At 34.5% G+C, this 21219-nt stretch overlaps 2 protein-coding genes and 1 pseudogene across 2 annotated transcripts; 1 reads left to right on the plus strand and 2 right to left on the minus strand.

Moving 5' to 3' along the window:
• Positions 1–7799: 7799 nt before the first annotated feature.
• LOC143629581 (polyadenylate-binding protein-interacting protein 4-like) lies at positions 7800–10654 on the plus strand. The gene is made up of 11 exons (XM_077098819.1): positions 7800–8001; positions 8076–8222; positions 8308–8444; positions 8540–8730; positions 8894–9071; positions 9177–9337; positions 9467–9503; positions 9603–9636; positions 9860–10086; positions 10233–10368; positions 10553–10654. Exons 1-10 carry the CDS (start codon positions 7887–7889, stop codon positions 10308–10310), a joined length of 1305 nt encoding a protein of 434 aa, XP_076954934.1. The 5' UTR covers positions 7800–7886; the 3' UTR covers positions 10311–10368; positions 10553–10654.
• A 1701-nt stretch (positions 10655–12355) lies between these two features.
• LOC143629585 (endochitinase-like) lies at positions 12356–14440 on the minus strand. Its single transcript, XM_077098826.1, has 3 exons — positions 13978–14440; positions 13291–13435; positions 12356–12824 (listed from the first exon to the last, which is right to left on the minus strand). The coding sequence occupies exons 1-3, from the start codon at positions 14402–14404 to the stop codon at positions 12455–12457; spliced, it is 942 nt and encodes a 313-aa protein (XP_076954941.1). The 5' UTR covers positions 14405–14440; the 3' UTR covers positions 12356–12454.
• Positions 14441–18950: 4510 nt separating this feature from the next.
• LOC143629586 (endochitinase B-like) lies at positions 18951–20716 on the minus strand (annotated as a pseudogene).
• Positions 20717–21219: the final 503 nt, after the last annotated feature.

Consider the following 21219-nt stretch of genomic DNA (forward strand, 5'->3'; position numbering starts at 1 on the left):
ATGGGCCTTTCACCATTCTTCGATTTACACTCTTTTGGCGTGCTTCTTTGCAGCAGAATAAGAAGTTCCGCATATTCCAGATCCTCCAAAGATCATATTGATAACTTGAGCATCTGGGGGAGGTGGATCAGCCTTTTCTGGGACCGGTTCAGGATCCTGGGTCCTGGACTTCTTTCTTCCAAACAGTTCCTTGAGGTAGCCTTTGCTGAGGAGATAGCTTATCTCCTTTCTCAAGGCTATATAGTCTTCCGTCACGTGACCGAAGTCTTCGTGAAAAGCACACCATTTTGATTTATCTTGGGGGTGCCTTCTCATTTTTCCTTGGTCATCTTGCTTTGTCACCCAAGTTCCTAATAGCAAGCATTACTCCTCCCATATCTACAGAAAAGCAGTAATCGGATATCCTTGGGCAATCTTCATCGTCCTCTTCTTGCTTAACAGCATTGATCTTTTGGCCATTTGGTTTGGAGTTGTTATTCCTGAAGTAGGATCCTTGTCTCTTGTCTTGAGATTCATTTTTTGTCGAAGTGTTCAGTTGATCTTGTATCCTCTGATCCTCCTCCAACCTGATGAATCTTAAAGCTCTATTTCAGAGTTCATCTAAGTTCCTGCAGGGGGTCATAACAAGATCTTGATAAAATGGATAGTCCTTTTGTAACCCCATTTTGAATGCCTCAATAGCTGTTGGGACATCCAGGTTTGGAATCTCCAAGGCCTCTCTTCCAAACCTAGTAAGGAACTGCCTAAGAGGTTCCCCACGAGGTTGGACAATCCTATATAAATCGCTAGTTAACTTTTCAAAGGATCTACTGCATGAAAATTGACTATTAAACAGATTGATCAAATGAGAAAAGGAAGTAATTGAATAAGGAGGAAGACTTAGTAGCCATTTGAGGGCAGATCCTGTTAGTGTTGATTCAAAGCCTTTGCACAAGCAAGCTTCCTTCAGTTTTTCTGGAATAGGATTAATCTCCATCCTTTCTCGGTATAAGGCTACGTGTTCCTCTGGATCAGTGGACCCATCATACAGCTTCATGCTAGGGGCAGTGAAGCGCTTTGGTTTTTCAGCATCACAAATTGGAGAAGCAAATATGGATATGTTATGACTTCCTGCTGGTAACTCCGGGATGGGTTTGACGACTCCTGGTACACTGGATATCATATCCTTGAGCTTATGTAGCTTACGGGCTATAGTTTGATTGATCCCTGTATCCTGCATACCACCATGATTAGTGCCAAAAGATAAGTTACTGTAAATGTTACCTCTTGTGTGATCAAAAGATCCCACTCCATAGCTGTGTCCGGGATATATTGTCTCAGTGTCGAGAGTTGGTCCAGCAGGAGCATTGGTCTGCATGGGTATGAAGTCCCATTCGTGGACCTCAATTGGCCTTGATCGTGGCTCATTCAAAGGTTCTTTCCCATAAGGATAGTAGGATCCTAGATGCTGATGAACGATGGATTCTGTCTGGAAGCCCAAGGATCCTGGTTGAAAGACAGAGGATCCTTGAAGCTAATGGGTAGAGGATCCTTGACGGAAACCTGTGGGTCCAGACTAGAAGGTGAAGGATCCTTGTGAATGGTGGCTGGAGGATCTTAAGTGTTGACTTGAGGATCCCTATTGAAGGATAGATGATCCTTGCGAATACTGGGTAGAGTATCCTTTCTGGAAGAGATCCGAGGATCCCTGTTGAGGATAAGAGGATGCTGGGCACCTTTGACCTGGGAAATCTAGAGTGCTGAAGTCAAGTATTCTCGGGATGATAGGACTTGCCTCTTCAGCAGTCTTCCTAGTTCTCTTGATTTCCTTAATCTCATGGAGGATCCTCTGGTTGGTCTTGTTCTCTTGCTCCATATAGCTTTTCATCTGCGCACATAGAACAGAAACATCATTGTTAGTAGTTACCGTTTGGGAGGTAGTAGTGGATTTTGATCCGGAAAAAACGGCAGTCTCCTTCTTCTGAGCAACAGTTATGGGCTTTTGTGGCTTCGTAGAGGAAGGTAGTGGTGGCAAAGACACTTGAGCCGAAACAATTGATGCAGCGTTGTAGAAACAGCTTTTCCTTGAGAGTCCATTAGGTGATAACTTTGAGTTTAGGAATTGTATAAAGGTAGAAACTTTCGGGATTAAAGCACCAATGGCCCCACGATGGGCGCCAAATTGTTTTGGTCAAAAATCGGCTTAAGGATCAAGTAACCAAATTAGTTTGTGAGGAACGATGCTTGTATGAATAATATGAACAAAATGATAATTCTAAGAGATGAACAACGAGATTTATACGAGGAAAAGCCCTTGGTAACTAGTACCCCGACGGCATAAAAACCTCGGGTAGTAAAAACTATCACTACCGATTATATTAAGCTCAAAAAGATTACAATGGTTGGAACTAAAGCTAATCGTGAGTACAAAGTGTTATTGCTGAGGATTCTAAATATGCTAAAGTGTTGTGTGTGATCAGCCATAATTCAATGTATATAAATACAAAATGTTTACAACGGATATTAACACACTTTCGCTATAAACTCAGCCACGTTTGTTTACCATTTCTTCATGACCGTTCACGAGCGTGGACGAGCTGGAAGGACTTGCTAAAATATATCCCCTGCAAAAATAGGCTTTCCGGTGAACGTATTTCCATACCGGCAAAGAACAGATTAAAACACATTTGAAGTCAACTGTTGAGGATCCTTGATCCAAGCAGGATCCTTAGTCCAGGTAACAGTTATCAGCGAATGCCAAAGATAGTGGATCTTTAAGGATCAAGAATCCTGGTCCCAACAATCACGATGGTACATTTTACGAAGGCAACAAGGTAATAGAAAATATAAAATCCATATGAAACAACCATTATAGTAAGTTACTTAACGTTTATCGACTCTATAGCAACTTTTAAACGTTTAAAGAGTAAATGAAAATTAGATTACATTTTAGAGGTGCTATTGAAATATTTTTATCTACCTATATTTTAATAAAGTAAAATAAATGTGGACACGTGTTAGTTTGTAGTTAAAACTTATAACTTTTTCCCCTCCAAACTAACAATTATGTCATAGATCAATAATTATTCACTATCTTTTTACACTCAATTTATTTTATATATATAACATGATTAAATTATTCACTTTTCTTTAAATTCTATTTTATTATATATACTATATCTTTTATAAAATTAATATTCTTATAAATTATAAATATATGCTTTAAATCTATCCATTTTTTTCTAGTTAATTTACTAAACTATGTATATGTTAAAATGTAAATAATATATACCATTCACTTTCATATATAATACAGTTTATCATAGTTAGTTTCTCGATTTTTTTTATCAATGATTGTTTCAGATTTTTTGTGGGACTTAAATTTGATTGTTATAGATCAAAAGTTGGTAAATAAATTGTGTGGTACAAGTTAATTACATTTTATTCTTTTTATCCTTTTATCAAAATCAATTACATATATCCCCATTTTATATTTAATTAAGAATTTACTCCTTTTATCCTTTTTGATTTACAATTCCCCAAATTCCTTTAACAATACCCTTCTTCACATCACACATTTCCTCCAACACCACCTCGAACTCTCTTTAATCGCATTCACCACCGAATCCGTTGCTGCCGCACTTAATTCAGAATTTATGTTTAAGCAAGCATATTTCTGTCAGTTGTTCTAATTAATGTTGATTTGCTACTTGCAAGTTTTTAATAATTACGGTCTACATCTATGCTGTTTTGGGTCACAACGTGAACAAGTTTATGTGTTTAGTGAAAGTTTACTTACTCGACTCGCACCATCGACATACCCGAATATCTTTTTATGTTCGACACTATAAAATTGAAGCGTCTTAACGCCGACTTAGAGCATTCTCATCCCACCCCCTATCTCTAAACTAAAAATTAAACTAAAACTCACTATACTTTCTCTCTCAATTTCAATTAAATAATACTTTTTATATCTTTTATCATTACCTTTTCTCTTTCATTCACTCACAACCACTTTCAAAATACATTAAAAAATTATATGGGATGAACAGTAACTTTTCAAATATACAAAAAAATCACTACTTTTTCTAAAATATAAAACTTTTCACTCACAACACCCTGAATCACTCTCTAAATTATAAAAACACTCCTCACATAATATAAGGGTTGGATGAGAATGCTCTTATGTTCTAGGAAGGGGATATGTATAAACATTTCCTTAATAAGTTTATTAAGGGTAAAATAGCCATTTAATATTTAATTTTTAATAAAATGGATAAATATGTAATAATGGTGATTTAGGAAGGGGAAATATGTAATTGATTTTTAAGATTTGGGTGAATATGTAATAAGGGTACTTAATAAGGGGATATATGTAAATGCCCCTTTTGGAAATAATGAAAAGATTCGGGATTTGGCTAACTGACTATTTTTCTAACAACTATTAAAATTTAAAAAAAAAACGGCGAACACTTTCGACATGCTACCTCCAGGCCTATCAATGCTTCTAACTTTTATCAAATTTGAAACATTTGTGTCAGCATTGACTTTTCTTTTAATGGTGATTAAAATGTGTGAAACATGTCATACAAAATTATGCTTAAGTGAATCAAAACATTAACAAAATTGAACAAGTTAGCGTGTTATTTTTATGTGTTGTTATTATGGCAAAGTCGAGAAGCCCACTCAAAATTATAAAAATCATTTTCATGGTGTAGCTCTGAACTATTATTGTATGAATTTTTTTTTTGAAATTGGTTTATAACCAAAATTCTTTCAATTATATGTATATGATATTGAGAATCAAATTTCTAATAGATGAACCGTTCTCAGGTATGTTTTTGTACTTGCATTATTATTATTATTATTATTATTATTATTATTATTATTATGTTTTATTAAGTTTATTTTTTTTGAAAAAAAAATCATTTTCTGATATAAATAAAATCAATTTATGTACACAAGGTATAGATATAAGTATAGATGTAATCATTTATCAATATACAGTATGCACTTATTTGCTTTATTTATAATTTTATTATTTGGATTATCTCGTGTGTTACATGGGCTCTAAAGCTAATTTTTTATATAAATAAAAACTAAGAATCCCCTCCTCAAGGGTCCGACACACACTTGCGTTTCTTGATTTAACATTCATTTACATTGCGTATGAATTAATTCAGTGACAAAAGGGTAAAAAAATGAAGTTACTGAATGTATGTGACTTTTAACTTGTTAGCATCAAAATTCACGTAATGTTTGGTTCTCTTAATGTTTATAATGCTTTTCTATATAAAACAAAATTGAATACTTTATATTACACTTTCAAGCAAATATGGATAATACTTCAAAGTGAGCTTGATATGAGCATCAGAGCATGGTCCACGCCATGTCAATTATATGTCCAAATTGCGAGAAAGAACCAAACTCAACACCATTATACTATCATTATACTGGTTTTTTTAGTTTGACATAACATATTTGACTTTTATTAACTGCTAGTGTGTAGTGACGATCATCTCCTACAATTTTTTTTTAAAATGACCAGATGTTACAAATCAAGTTCAAAAATCTAAATCATACAAAAAGTTAGACGGTATTTTTAACAATTGGATGGGGTATTTGAAAAACACGAAATGTTAAAAATTCAGCAATAAACTTTATTCGAGCACAAACATTATAGAATATATCAAGAGACACACTTGTATATACGGAGTAAAAGTAGAACAAAAATGCCAACAATGAAGTGAGTTAACTTGTGTAATTTAATTTCCTTAAAATTCATCACATATTGCACACTTGTATATACGGAGTAAAAGTAGAACAAAAATGCCAACTATGAAGTGAGTTACCTTGTGTAATTTAATTTCCTTAAAATTCATCACATATTGCTTAAAACATATGACAAATATATTATAAACACATCAAAATAGATCTATCATCTATTATTTATCAAATATGGTTCTCCTCACATGGTTACTATTTCTTTACTTTTGTGCATAATATAGTTGTACCATGCATTTCTTTAGATACTGTGGATGATTCATCCTCACAAAGCTTAATTCACAAGCTTTTACATTTACTTTTTGTTCGATTAATGGTCCCGTCGTAAAACGATCATTTTTTTTCATTTATGATTTGAGTAGGGTTAATATTTTAAGACATTTACAGGTGGTTTGTATTTTTTATGTCACAAACCCCGCTATGAAAACTCGTTTATGAAATAATAAAGAAAATTAGACAAGACTCTTAAAAATCAAGCAAGTATGTTTATATATAGCTAGAAATCAAATACCATATTATTATAAATCAGAAGATATACTTGATATAACTTTCAACTGGTTTACAATTATTTTTCTAGGGGAATGTTTATGTGCAAAACAATCTTAACATGATAACTTATAAAACAATATTGATTTACAAAAAAATGAGAACGCAGGAAACAATACCAGCTACAATACCAATTTACATAAGCAATGGTTTATAATAACAAATAAACCTAATAATAACAACAAAATAATCAAAATCAGCAACAAAACAATAACAACAAATAATTATAATAACATAAGAAAAAAAAACCTAGTAATAACAAAATGTAAATCAACAAATACTTATCTCGTCTCATAATCGGAAATCAACAAACATGAACAAAAAATAACAGCAACAATTATAAATAAATAAAAACAAACTTAATAATAACAAATTTGTTCTTATTGTTTTCATGTTAAGAAAAAAATGTATTTGACCCCTGAAACTATTTTTCTGTGCGTATATACATTCATATAGAGGTGGGTAAATAAACCGGTTAACCGAACTGACTCGAAAACTGAACCGGTTTGAAACTAATTATGTAGAAACCGGTTTGAAATCGATAATTCATAAAACCCACAAACATAACCCCGAGTTATATAGGATGTTTTGCATTCATAACACATGGATCTGATTAGAAATCGGGCCGGGTCTTTTACCCCGTTTAACATAATTCGGATACAACCGTTAGTTATCAAACCCTAACTTAGCCCCAAATCACACAAAACCCAAAATCAAAACAATATTTAGTTATATTTATATATAAATAATAATAATAATAATTCGGTGTTCTCAAATTCATTCGATTCTTTTGTTTATTTGTTCTTCTTCTTCCGTTTAATCGCCGGTAAGCTTCGCTCTATTTTCCGCCCTGCAATTAGATACAAAATCGGTATGTATGCATGTATATATATTAAGCTTTAGGGTTTTGATATCGATTGTGTTTGCCTATTAGCTCTGTGAATTGATGTTTAACGTTTACATGCAACTTGATTCCAAGGGTTTAGATGCCATAATGTGTGTTAATTTGTGGTAATTAGGGTTTTATAGTATGCATTAAGTGTTGCCAATACATCGGTTGCTTCGAGTGAGACTTTCGGCTCTAGATAACACCTGCTGCATACAAAGCATAATCCCGAAATATATCGTGCATCGAATAAAACTAGCTAAAAATACTTGATTTGAAACAACCTGAGCCGAGTTGTTTCGTTTTTGTAACCAAGCCAAACTCGTCCCAAGCTCAGCTCGGCTCGAGCCTAGCTGAGCTGCCTCGTTTAATTTCGAGCTCGAACCCATCGGTTCGACTTGGGTCGACTCGCTAACAGCTCCCTAATCCTGCGTCTCCACAAACTTCTATCATGGGTCATGACCTCAGAGAGGCAACTCTTTCAATCCCGCCTAACCCTCTCATCTCATATTAATCATTAAAAATACCATTTTGATGGAATCACATATGCTCTTAACCTTTTCTTGTTACGTGGTGCACAATGTTAACGTGTATGGTCTAACCAAACATAAACTTAGTGTTTTCTATTTTGCCACTTACTAAATTGATATACTTTTACAGTATCTAGTTCTTTAATAAGTTTGGGTTAAGAATGAATCTGCAACAAGTTGGACCACCGAGGCCCTCCGCAAATGGATTCAATTGGCAGAGAGTGGATGGTACATCACAGTCGGGACAGTTAAACTTCAACCAATGGTTCACTTCAGGTTGAATTTTCTGGTTCAGTCGCTAATGACTTTCATACTCACTGTTCTAACTTTTTTTTTTGGTTTACCAACAGGAGACAAAGGGGAAGTTGATAGCTCGTCACAAGAACGACTTGTTTATTTAACAACGTGTCTAATCGGACATCAGGTGGAAGTGCAGGTCAATGATGGATCAGTGTACTCAGGAGTATTTCACGCCACAAATGCAGAAAATGATTTTGGTAATTTTTTGAAACGTTTTGTTAGTTAATACGAATGGAATTAGATCCGTTACTGTATCTGATCTGCTTGGTTATCTTTTTTCAGGAATAATCTTGAAGATGGCCTGCATGATAAATGCTGGTTCTTCCCAAGAACAGAAAAACATATCAAATTCTGTTAACAAAACCCCTTCAAAAACTTTAATCATACCATCTAAAGACCTTGTGCAAATTGTAGCAAAGGTTTGTTTGTTTCTGGTTTTTAAACTTCATATTCATACCTTTGTCATTTTGCTTATATGAACTGATATTTTCCATTTTGTGATTCACAAGAGCAGAGTTTACCGGTTACAAGGGACGGGTTGACCAATGACTTCCAGCATGAAAAACAGCAAGACATTATGACAGATTCCTCAATATCTCGTTCTCGACATGTTGAGCTGGAAAGAGAGTTGGAACCATGGGTCCCGGATGATGAAAACATAGAATGTCCTGAGCTTGACAATACATTTGACCGTCCTTGGAATAGGTTTTAAGTTCTTTACCTCATATTCATACCGTTTATTTTGTCACCCTTAATGCTTTTTATCTGATTTTACAAATTCATATGGTAAACTGTAGTCCTTAATCGATTATGGTAGAAATTGTTGTGCTAGCCTTTCTTAAGTGTTTAATCATTTTTACTTTTATAGGGGCTGGGATCAATTTGAAACAAATGCAGCACTATTTGGAGTAACAAGTACCTTTGATGAGGAACTTTATACAACAAAACTTGATAGAGGTCCCATGATGAAAGAGAGAGAAAAAGAGGCACTAAGATTGGCTAGAGAAATTGAGGGTGAGGATACCCAAGATCTTCATTTAGCTGAGGTAAAAGGTTTTGCTTTCTGATTTTCATCCACTCATGTATATGCGTGTCTATTCATGTATGAGTTATTACCCTAAATTCTTACATGCGTACTTTTTCTATATCAGGAAAGAGGCATTCACTTCCATAGTGGCTTTGATCTTGACGAGGAAACTAAATATTCATCTGTTTTTCGTGGTGCTGATGATAGTGGTTATGATGAAAATGAGGACATTTGGGATTCAGAAAATATTGAAACATTTGGAAATGTTTCTGATAGTGAGAACAGGTTCTTGTTAATATGTTGAGCCGTGCAATTTTTTTTACGTCATTTTTAATCTGTTTTGTTCAGTTAACCGAATACAACTGTTTTCTTTTTATGCTTATAATTTGCTGTGCTTTTCATTAATTACCTCAGGATTCAAGACACCAATGATGGTGCTGGGAAGCACATGGTAGTTTAATCCTTTTTGCTTGTGACTCTTTTTTTTTTTTTTTTAATAATTGTTATAGAATCTAACTATTAAAACTTTTTTTTTTTTTTGAAAATGCAGTTGTATGAGCAAAACGAGGCAGTAAAATCAGAGGGTTAGTGTTCGTATTCATTTTTTATAAAAAAATAAAAGCAAAAGTAACGATAGACATGAACTTTCAGTTGCATGTTTGCGTTCTGCTTTGTGTATAACTGAATTTATGAAATATTACTAGTGTCTCTCAAGTATCTTCTATATAACCTATTTGATTTTTTTATTTTTTGTTATTAATCTGAATTCTGAAGTCTGAACCATTCTCTTGATTCAATCTTGTTCAGATGTTAAAAAAGAAAGCTCTGAAAAGGGACTATCAGCAGATGCAACTGCATATGCACCGTCTAATTCCGGCCAAGAAACCATGAGTTGTAGTGAAGTATCAAAGGGTGAAAAAGCTGTCAAGATACATGAGTCTAGTACACAACCTGCAAGCAGTTCTGGATTATCCCCTAGCTCATCAATGGGTTCTCTGAGTTCAGAAAAATCAACATTGAACCCTAATGCAAAGGTTAGAATTAAGTATTCTATTATCAGCAATTGCCGCTAATAATGTTTTAAGTTTCTGACTGCTAATTTTATTTTTGAATGAAAAGATTATGCTTTTTATATATCCTCTATTGCATGATCTTCTTTTATCTCTTTATATTCCCACAGGAATTCAGGCTGAACCCAAATGCCAAGAGTTTTGTTCCATTGCAGAGTCCTTTTAAGGGCCCAATCTCCTGTGTCTGATGCTTCATTCTACTATCCAAATGTCTCTCATATGCAAGGCGTGTCTGTTGGCATTGGAGTAAGTTGCTACATAATCATGAACCCGAAAATTTATTTTGTTTTACTTTGACATGGTCAAAGTGGGCTGAAGTTGACTCGTTAACAGTAAACTATTACCCAAATTGGCCTATTTTCATGTAAAAAATAATTGTTCAGTTAGATGGTTCGTCTGTTGATATTTATGTAAATATTTGTTTTTGCAGATGGGAACCACATTTGCCCCACACCAGCCTGTTGTATACGGTCCCCAGATGACATCGTATTAATCACAGCCGCCATATTTTCAGCCAAATGTGCCCCCACAGGTACGAATGTGGTTCGACTATTCAAGGAATCCTTTTATACCCTTTGAGTTTTCTTTTGTGGAATTTAATTTGGGGCTATGTTTGATTGATTTAGTATGATCAGCAGACGCTTCTTGGTCAGCATCGCCAGATGGCTTACATGCCCAATTATCCTCCGGTAAGAAAGCCAATCATTTCTCGAATTTAAAGAAAGTTCTAGAAGAGTCAACATACCGGCAATCTAGAAAAAAATGATCTTAAAGAAATATTATTTTTTAGCATTTTCTGAGAAATGATAAAAGAGTGCCAAAATGGGTGGGTTGATTGGTTACGTGACAGCGTGACTAATCAAAATGGGTAGTAATAGTTTCAACAAGTCAAAATGGGTTGGGTTGACGGGTCCACTTTTTTGTTCATGCAAGCATTTGCCCAGTTTTGCTTATATGAAAATTTCCATTTATTTGGACCGTTTGATAATTTTTACTTCACATGATAGAGAGAGTGCCCAATGGCATGCGTGCTTTTTCAAGGTTACATTACGTGATCTTTGCCCGATTAATAATATAGCTTTAGACCTTATTTAGTAAAATACAGTACAAGTCTAATTGACCCGTTAACGAGTGTGGCTTATTTTATCCAATGTTGCTGGTGACAGGAAATGCCATACAAAGGAAGGGACTTCTAAACAAGACCTCAAGCTTTGTTAAATATTATTACTACTACTTTTGCTGATGAACTATGACTGCTTGGAATGGTTTTTTTGGTTTCTGAGGATTCCGATCATCAGCTTTCGAAAAGATGATTTGCAACCAAACAACTTTACTTCCGTTTAGATGGTGTTATTTAATGTTTGTGAATTGGGTTAAAGTTATGTAGGAACGCTTTAACTCGTGATGGTGTTGGATTTAAAGTTTTTAGAGAGATTTGACTCTGCAACAGGTTTATGTTTATTAAGATGCTAGCAGCATAGTTACTAGTGCTTTAGATTTTTTTTTAATTATTAATTTTCTTTACCATGCTTGTTATATTAAACATCCTATTGACTGAACTTGCAATGTTGAATTATAATTTTATAGCGATTAAAATACCCATTACAGAAATGAACTTATTACAGAACAAGACCAATTAGTTTAACCAAACAATCCATACTTGTAGTTGCTGTCAAAAATGTTGAATATTGTATTAGCAGGAAATTTTGACCCACTTATTACCTGCTTAACTCATTTTCTTAAAATTAACCAACCCGATTAACATGCTTACAACTTGATTACTATTCATCGACCCATTTAAAACATTTGATAAATCGGTTAAATAGGAACACACTTAATAAACAAGTCGTGTTCGAGTTATGCAGATGGACCATCTGGTGCACCTGGCCATCCGCCTACACTTTGCATCATCACATGCATTCATATAACATCATCTGAAGTTCTCAACCATCAACATTTATCTCAAAAAATAAAATCAAAATTATACTTGTTTCATGGAAGGTTTGAGCTAAGAAAGCCACAAGATCTCTCTTCCTATTGTCACTACTTCCGGTCGTTGCCAAATCCACTTACGTCTTTGCTGCATTAATTTTTCTAACCATATTCGTTCTTATTAAACGTTATGAACGTAACACTCGTTTGTTATCATGGTTCTCATACACTTTAGATGACCATTATAGCTAAACATACTATAGACTGAACTTGAAATGTTGAACCATAATTATAGTCTTATTTATTAGATAACCGATTAAAGCGCCCATTACAAAAATGGGTTTATTACATAAACATGTTTATTGTAACTTACACATTACATGTAAGAAGACCGATTATTTTAACCAAAAGGCCTTTGATTGTAGCAATCAAGATTGGTTCCAGGATCAACTCCCAAAATGCTACAATACCTTCTGTAAAACCCGATTCTATCCTCCACCTTATCATTTCGACCCTGACCACATTCTAAACCACCGTTGATGATGTTTGTGATGACACCGTAGCCTGACACGCGGCCGGCTGACCTGTCACCAGCTGAAGGTGTCCACCTGCCAGTGATAACATCATGGCTTGATGGTTTGTTTCCTTGTGGAGTCATCCAGTACCATATTGCTGACTGAAAAGATAAGGTTGCGTCGGTCGCTAAAAGATCAGGATTGTTGATCAAGTCCCTTCCGATCGATCTTCCAAACAACCCGTAGTTGTAGTTGCTGTCACAATTAATGTTAGGGCTTAGGATGCTATATTAGTATATGAAAATGAAACTATGTTAATTTAGGTTACATTTTAATGCCTAATTAATCAACTTAGTACTTTTGTGACCTTTTAAAGTTATTTAATATTTGATTTGACTTTTCGTGTAAACTTTGACTTAAATATCATACAATATATTAATAAAATAAGCCGTGTTCGGAGCGACCCATTTAGTTAACCAAAACGAACCACCAACCGGTTTGACAAACATGTAGAACCATTAACCTGTTTATCGCATTTTTCCGCTTAACATATTTGATCACTACCCGTCAACCATGAAATGAATTAGGTAAATTAGTTAAACGAATCATATTCCGGTTACATGATTTTGAGTATGTCGGAGTTAAGTTGATGTTTTACACGAATAAATATTATATGCAAACAAAATACTTGTGAAGAAAATATTATATAGGAGGAACTTACTGAGATAGTTGGATAGGTCCTCTACCATAATAGCTTTGAGGACATGGCCAGTCAGGTGAGTCACAATACCTATTGGCCTGGTTTTGTTCTCTTACAAAGCAATATCCCCATGCATATGGTCCATCTGGTGCAGTTGCCCATCCACCTACACATATCAATATATATCATCACTTGCATTCATATAAAACATCAACCCAACCACCAACATCTATCTAAATAATAATAATAATAACACCCCATCTGAATTCACACCATTAAACAATCGTCCACAAAACACTCAGACATGACTAAAAAGTCAAACTTTGAAAAATACTGATTAGAACGGTAGTTTGAACAACATTCAAATGGCCATTCTAAAATAAGAAGTCAAACTTTGAAAATATCACAGTAGATGTCAGACGGTGCATATATAGCTGTCTACTTAAAAAATAATAAATAAATAAAAATAATAATAAGTTAAGGCATGCTATAGCAACACCACCTCCATCTGAATTGTACACCATCAATCGGCCGTTCACAAAGCACTCAAACAGCCATTTTGACTAAAAAAACTTCAAAAACTACCGCTCAGATTTGACCATTTGAACAATATTCAAATGGTCGTTCATCTTGACCATAGGGAGTCCATAGTCAAACTATTAGATATTAATTAGACGATGTGTATACAGCTGATTGCTAAAAATATACCTGTCGTTTCATGGGAGGTCTGAGCTAAGAAAGCCGCAAGGTCTCTCTTCTTGTCATCATTACTTCCAGTTGTCCCGAATCCACTATACCTCTTTGCAGCATTAATGAAAGCACTATAAGCATAAAATCCATTCGCTTTGCATCTGGGATCGTTTCGGTACTTAAGCATTTGATCAAACACGGACGAAGTAATGATCGAACCAACATCACTACCACCGCCAGTTGACGGTGGATTAGTACCACCAGTGCACTGATACTGGCAGTTATTAGACGGTAAGCAATGAGCCGGAGTGTTACCACAGTACCCGTACTGGCTACAACAGTTACCATTCGAACATGGCGCGTTACCACCTTGTCGGCCGCAGTTTTGAGCCGAAGCAGATGATGATACGAGGAAGAGGAAGGTGAAGAGGAGAAAGATGTTCATGGTTTGTTGATTGTGTGATGAATGATGTGTGAAGCTTGGTGTATATATAGCAAGATGATGGTTCATTTTTTCTATATGTAGATTGTATATTACACGTGTGCATGGAGAAAATGATACATATCTAGTATTTTAAATATGTTTTTGTGATAACGTGTCAGTTTGACTAGATTTTATTTTTGTGAATACGTGCTATTGTTTGAGTTATCTACTTTATATTCACGCATCAGAGTAACGCATATTTTGAACTTGAAATATAGTAAAATATGCGAAATAGTTTTCCTATATTCTATGTATAGTGAAACAGTAAAACCAACTGATGTTTTCAAAATATAACGTTCGCTCTGTTATAGATGAACACGACATCGAAATGTATAGTGAAACAGTAAAACCAACTGATGTTTTCAAAATATAACGTTCGCTCTGTTATAGATGAACACCACATCGAAATGTTGATGTGAGGTGGTCGTACACGTGAAACTATTAGGTGTATATATCATCATAGTATATATTGTTCATCAACGTTTTGAGAGAATGAGATAAATTTGCACGAAGTTATTCCTTGTATGATGCATCGATCTAGTGTCATAGGCCATATTGATGTACGTCAAGGTGACTTTTGTGCTTCGAATGGTCTTTCATGTCGATACATGAATATAATGTATGTACATGCGCGAAATAATCACGCGCTTAATGATGAAAGACGAGATATACATACAGTTTTATCTTTACCTCACTCAAAAAGTTGAGGCAACTCAATTTATTTCTTCATTGAATACATGTTAAATGTTAATTGACTGGAAAATCACATGTACAAAATATCTTCATGGTTACACTGTTTGAAACTTTAGTTATAATAATCAAAGCATGGAAGTTAATATTAGGTTGGTCCCATTAGAAGAAAAACTTACACACACTAACGTATATGCTTGATTACTCATATTTGACAATTGATGTACATGAACGAAGTGAAGCAGCCTCTTTAATTAAAAGTCACTATTTTCTTATCTTCTTCTCTTTTCTAAGTTAAGCACCGCACAAGAAAGTATATGGCATGTTTGAATTTGATACTAATGTGATACATACAAACTACTTTAGTGTTTTTCGTTACGCTACTTTATACGAATAATGAGCGAGATCATATACGAATAATGAGCGAGTGATAAGTCGTTAAAAGAGGGGAAGAGGAAGGGCCGCAGATATTTTTTAAAGATAGTTTTAAGAGTATTCCTAGCAACATCTTTATATTCATCTCTATAATTAGTAATAATTACACTTAAAAAATAATAAATTTTTTCTCTGATTTCAATTAAATAATTTCTTTTTACTTTTATCATTACATTTTATCTTTCATCCACTAACAACTACTAAAAAAATATTAAAAAATTATAGAGAGTAAACAACGTTTCTTTAAATTTATTCAAGAAAAGTTTTTCTATCTTCTTCACTCACAACTACTCTATATAATATAGAGAATTCACTAACAATAATATAGAGGACCTGCTGTGAATGCTCTAACATGTTAAAATCACATCCACACCACATGATATTATACTTAAGTTTGTTTTTAAGAAAAGGTATATTGGTTTTTATTAATCTCAACTATCATCTTTTGGTCACTACCGGTCCCAACTAACAAATATGCTACTGACGGCCCCAATTTTTAACGTATTTGTTCCTAATGGTTCGCGATTAACAGAATTCTAACGTCGTTAGTTTTTGGTCATCGGAAAAACCTTTTTGGCCCGGAAACTCAAAATTTTTCCCAAACACTCAACATTTTCGTCCCGAACATCTTGGTAACTTTGTATCGAACCTTTAGGAACCTTTTTCTAGCAAAAGCCCCAATTATTGAGGTCGCCGGAAACCCTAGAACCATCGTCAGAATCGGTTGATGGTGCTCAAGTGGTGGTAGTTGGTTGGCGCTGAGTCAATTGGTAGTGGTGGTGGCGGTGTTCAGGTGGTGTTTTCCGGCAACAAGTTTGACTTTTCCAGCCAAAAATGTTTTTCCGGCGACATGAAACTAACGGCGTTAAGATTCTGTTAGTCGCAAACCATTAGGAACAAATAAGTTAAAAGTTGGGACTGTCAATAGCCAATTCATTAGTTGGAATCGACAGTAACCAAAAGAAAATAGTTGGGATTAATAAAACCAATATACCTTAAGAAAAACAAATCCCTAAAGGGAATATAAGCTACTACATCAGCTACTTCTTACCCCAAGTTCGAATCTTCTTACAATGGTTGTCGAAGGTAATTCCCGAACATGAGTTATGGCATATGAGCGGGGATGGGTGGGCCTAGTTCGAGCTAATGGTTCGATCTCATTAATTATTATTACAATTAGAGATAATTATCTATTATTTGCTAGATAGAGAATTTTTTATCTAATAGATAAATTGGAGCTTGTTTTTGTTTCTAATTGAAATCGAGTCTCTGTATAACCTTAAATAATTCATATTAGGGTTATGGGAATTGGGATTGTGAGTGTTTCTTGATTAATAAATTTAGTCAGGTTATGCCTAACATTCTCCGTGTGTTTTTTGTGTTCAATTAATCGATAGCGAATTCACCTCCCATAAGTTGCATTCTCTCTAGCAAGTGACACACAGTTATGAGAATCGAACCCGATACCTTCCATGAGGAAACCTTATGAAAAAACCCTTGATCACCCGAGCTAGCCAGAGATGATACTTTTTTTAGAACGACAATAGTCTATGGTATGAATGGGTGGTCGCAATTTGGCTTGCAGCTGACCCCATTTGGAACCCCTAGAGAGTTTCCTCTAAATGGCATAACCCCTGGTTCCCCGGTCCTCCCCATGTTCTCGGAGGAACCTTCTACATTAATGCCACTTGACACAAGTTGTGCCGCTACAAAGAGTCGAAACTCTCTGGTGTAACGCAGACATGATAAACCCTTATTTTGGATTGGATTCGAATTGGTAACCTCTCAAAGAAAGCGTAGTTCTTATCTTCATTTCCAGATATAACATATTTTTTTTTATTTTAGAAAGACAACTTTATTGTATTTAGGTTACCGTACTTTTCAAATTTGAAGAGCCTACGACGTCTCACTTTAACCAGACTATATTATTTAGGGAAAAGTTAAAATATAAAGGGAGACAAAATTGAGAAGGGCGAGAAGAATTTGCGGCCACACAAAAAACCCCTCAAAAAAATTCTAAAAAATTAATTAAAAAAATCATAACTCAAAATATAAATAAAAAATAAAAAAACAAAAATGTTTCCCTCATCATTCCCTTTCTAAAAAAAACAGAAAAGACACAATGCAAAGACAAAAGACACAATGACGAAAATGAACAAAAGACACAATTATAACTAAAAAAAAGACACAATAAATCGCAAAATATAACACAATGCTGAACAAAATATAACACAATGTTGACTAATATAACACAATATCAACAAAAAAAGACACAATATCAAGGAAAAAAGACACAATCAATGAAGAAAATAAACACAAAACATAATGATAAACAAAAAGACACAATGGTCCTTTTCACTCAACATTGTGTCTTTTTCGAGGGTTTTTTTTTTAAGAACGAGGAAGACGGTGGAAACATTTTTGTGTTTTTTACTTTTTTTGTTTTTTTATTAAATTTTAAGTTATGACTTTTTATTTATTTATTTTTTATTTTTTTGAAGAAATTTTTTTGTATGGCTATAAATCCTTCTCATTTTTGTCACCCTTTATATATAAAGTAACTTGACCCTATTATTTAACCTAGTTTTTCTTTCTTTTTAATAATTGGCCATATTTTCCGGCTATTCTACAATCTACACCATCAATTAGCACGAATTTATGTAGAGGTAATGGGGTGTGGGGTGAGGTCCCACGACAATAAAGCCACGTAGGGTTGAAAATTGAAAACCCTAAATAAATAATATTACGTCATGCCTTTAAAAATGTAAATAAATAATATGATGTCATAAATATGTTACTAATCAAGTTATCTAATCAATTGATAATTAATGAGCGTTACATTGATGTCCTTGATAATGTTGTTAATCTCTAGTTTCATGACACACACATATATATATATATATGTAACTAGGATATAGCCCATGTAATTCACGGGTGATTAAAAAAATACAACAAAAAAGATAAATTTAATAATAGCATACCTTATAGATTGATAAAATATAAATAATGATAAATAAAATTTTATAATTCATAAATTTATAAAAATCTCATTTAATACAAAATTTAAAGTTATATCTGTAACTTTCTTGGTAATTATATAAATGATAATAGTATGAAAATTAAATAGCTAATTAGGTGTAAATTATAATTTTGAAAATTGTTGAGGTAGAATTCTATGTGAATAGCTTTATTAAATGACATGTGAAACTATATTGCTTTAATATAGTAGTTAGATGTTGAAAGTACTCAATAGATTAACTGCACTTGTAAATAAAGAATTATAACATTCTTCTGATTTATTAAATAACATTTAAAATATCATTACAGAAATGGATTTATTGCATAAACATATTTATTTATTAAGTAACTAAGATAAATTATTTTAACCAAAAGGCGTTTGATTGTAACAATCAAGATTGTCTCCGGGACTAACTCCCAACATGCTACAATACCTTCTATAAAACCCAATTCTACTCTCTACCCTTGGATCATTTCGACCATGACCGCATTCCAAACCACCGTTGATGATGTTTGTGATGACCCCATAACCCGGGACACGACCAGCTGCATTGTCAGCAGCCGATGGGGTCCATCTTCTAGTAATAACATCATGGCTTGACGGTTTGTTACCCTGTGGAATCATCCAAAACCATATTGCTAGATTGAAAAGATAACGTTGCGTCAGTGGCTAAAAGATTCGGGTTGTTGATCAAGTCCCTTCCAACGGCATTTCCAAACTGCCCATAGTTGTCATTGCTGCCAAAATATGTAGTTGAGTCAATCTATTAGATTAGTTATATAATTTTGATATCTAGAAAATATATAGATATAACATTATTCTCTCTGTATATATAGAGCATGTAAAGAATACGCATGTAACCCTATTAGACACAATCAATATACAATACGATGCTTGATTTATTAAAACGTATATACTTACCGAGAGAGTTGGATAGGCCCTCTACCAAAGTAGCTCTGGGGGCATGACCAGTTAGGTGAGTCACAATACCTATTTGATTGGTTTTCTTCTCTAACAAAGCAATATCCCCATGCGTATGGACCATCTGGTGCACTTGGCCATCCACCTACACATCATTAGGTAAAAGAAGGAAGTAGTCAATGACCAACACTCTTCTTCCTCATGTATTGATAGAATCATATAATAGCGGTTTTGGCAAAATGACCAAAATGTCCATTTCAATGGTAAAAGTCAAGAAAACGTCCATTTGACTTATAACTAATATCCACCCATAAATCTCGTCTAATCAACGGATTTTAATCGTTACTAGATGGGATGGGATTTTTAAAATCTTTTTGGAATACAAAAAATTCACATCGGAAGATGAAATCACGTGGGGTTTTTGACGCTGATTTAAACAAAAAACTATCGGCTGACAGTTTTTTTTATGCGTAGCGAAATCTTGTTGCTTGAAAATCTCATCGGCTAATGATTAAAAAGCGTGCAGGTTGACTAGATTGATGGTGAGCATGAACAATATGAGAAAAAGCGTCACATGGACGTTTTGTTTACTTTGACTGGTCAAATGAACATTTTAATCATTTTCCCATAGTATTTTAGGTATCTTTGCATATAATTGTTAAAATGAAAAGGTTAATTGATAAAACATCATGAATTACTATAAGTCTATAATAGATATAATAAGTCCATTAACAATTTACATGATAACCAAATAAAGACATTAATCAAACAAACCTGTTGTTTCATGGGGTTTGAGCGAAGAAAGCCGCGAGCTCTCCTCTTCGGCCTTCGGCACTTCCTGTAGTGCTAAAACCATTATACGTTCTCGCAGCATTACTAAAAGCAGTGTAAGTGTAAAATCCATTCCCACGACATCTTGGATCGTTTCGGTACTTGAGCATTTCGTCAAACACGGATGAAGTAATAACCGAGCCAACGGTGTCACTACTTGTTGGCGGATTTGTGGTACTACCAGTGCACTGATACTGGCAGTTATTTTATGGCAAGCAGTGATCCGGAGTGTTTCCACAGAAACCCCACTGGCTACAACAGTTACAGTTGGAACATGGTGTGTTACCGCCTTGCCGGCCGCAGTTTTGAGCCGAAGCAGATGATGATAAGAGGAGGAGAATGGTGAAGAGAAGAAATGTATTCATGGTTTGTGAAATGTGATGTTTCGTGTGTGAAACTTGTGTATGTTTACACGGCCTTTACTAGGGGAAATTGTGGTGTCTGGGTTATCAGACATACAATTGCGAATCGAACAATATGGTTACTTTAAGCACGGAATTCAGGGACAAAGACGAAAGCTCTTAATCGGAATATAAATGATAGGCAAAAGCTCTGAAAATGACAATGGAGATGAAGAAAAAACCGTTCAAAAGGTTTGGTTTTATAGGCCTAGGAGAGAGAGAGAGAGAAACAAGTAATAATCAGATCTACGCTCACGCGCCCCCACTCGCAGGCGTAGGTCAACATAAGCGCGACACGTGTTCCTGACACTGTATGAGGAGACGTGAAAAGCCACTGTAGCACCTCGAGCACACGAAAGGTCTGACACATAACGTCTCCATCTCTGATGCATGTCAACACCAACCAACCACGTGCATTGACGATTCGTTTTAACCAAAGGGATGGAATTTCGCGCAACGCGCGTACAAGAAAAGAAAAA

The sequence above is a fragment of the Bidens hawaiensis genome, unplaced genomic scaffold, assembly GCF_021521415.1.
Source record: "Bidens hawaiensis isolate Kalapana, Puna unplaced genomic scaffold, B.hawaiensis_p1.1 tig00005307_1, whole genome shotgun sequence".
NCBI classification, from domain to species: domain Eukaryota; kingdom Viridiplantae; phylum Streptophyta; class Magnoliopsida; order Asterales; family Asteraceae; genus Bidens; species Bidens hawaiensis.

Coding starts and splice junctions, on each gene's coding strand:
- LOC143629585 (XM_077098826.1), bottom strand. CDS start 14,404: ATGAACATCTTTCTCCTCTTCACCTTCCTCTTCCTCGTATCATCATCT. Junction 13,436..13,977: donor GACCTCCCATGAAACGACAG/GTATATTTTTAG, acceptor TGATATGTGTAG/GTGGATGGGCAACTGCACCA. Junction 12,825..13,290: donor GGACCTATCCAACTATCTCA/GTAAGTTCCTCC, acceptor TAATTGTGACAG/CAACTACAACTACGGGTTGT.
- LOC143629581 (XM_077098819.1), top strand. CDS start 7,887: ATGAATCTGCAACAAGTTGGACCACCGAGGCCCTCCGCAAATGGATTC. Junction 8,445..8,539: donor TTGTGCAAATTGTAGCAAAG/GTTTGTTTGTTT, acceptor TCACAAGAGCAG/AGTTTACCGGTTACAAGGGA. Junction 9,637..9,859: donor CGAGGCAGTAAAATCAGAGG/GTTAGTGTTCGT, acceptor AATCTTGTTCAG/ATGTTAAAAAAGAAAGCTCT.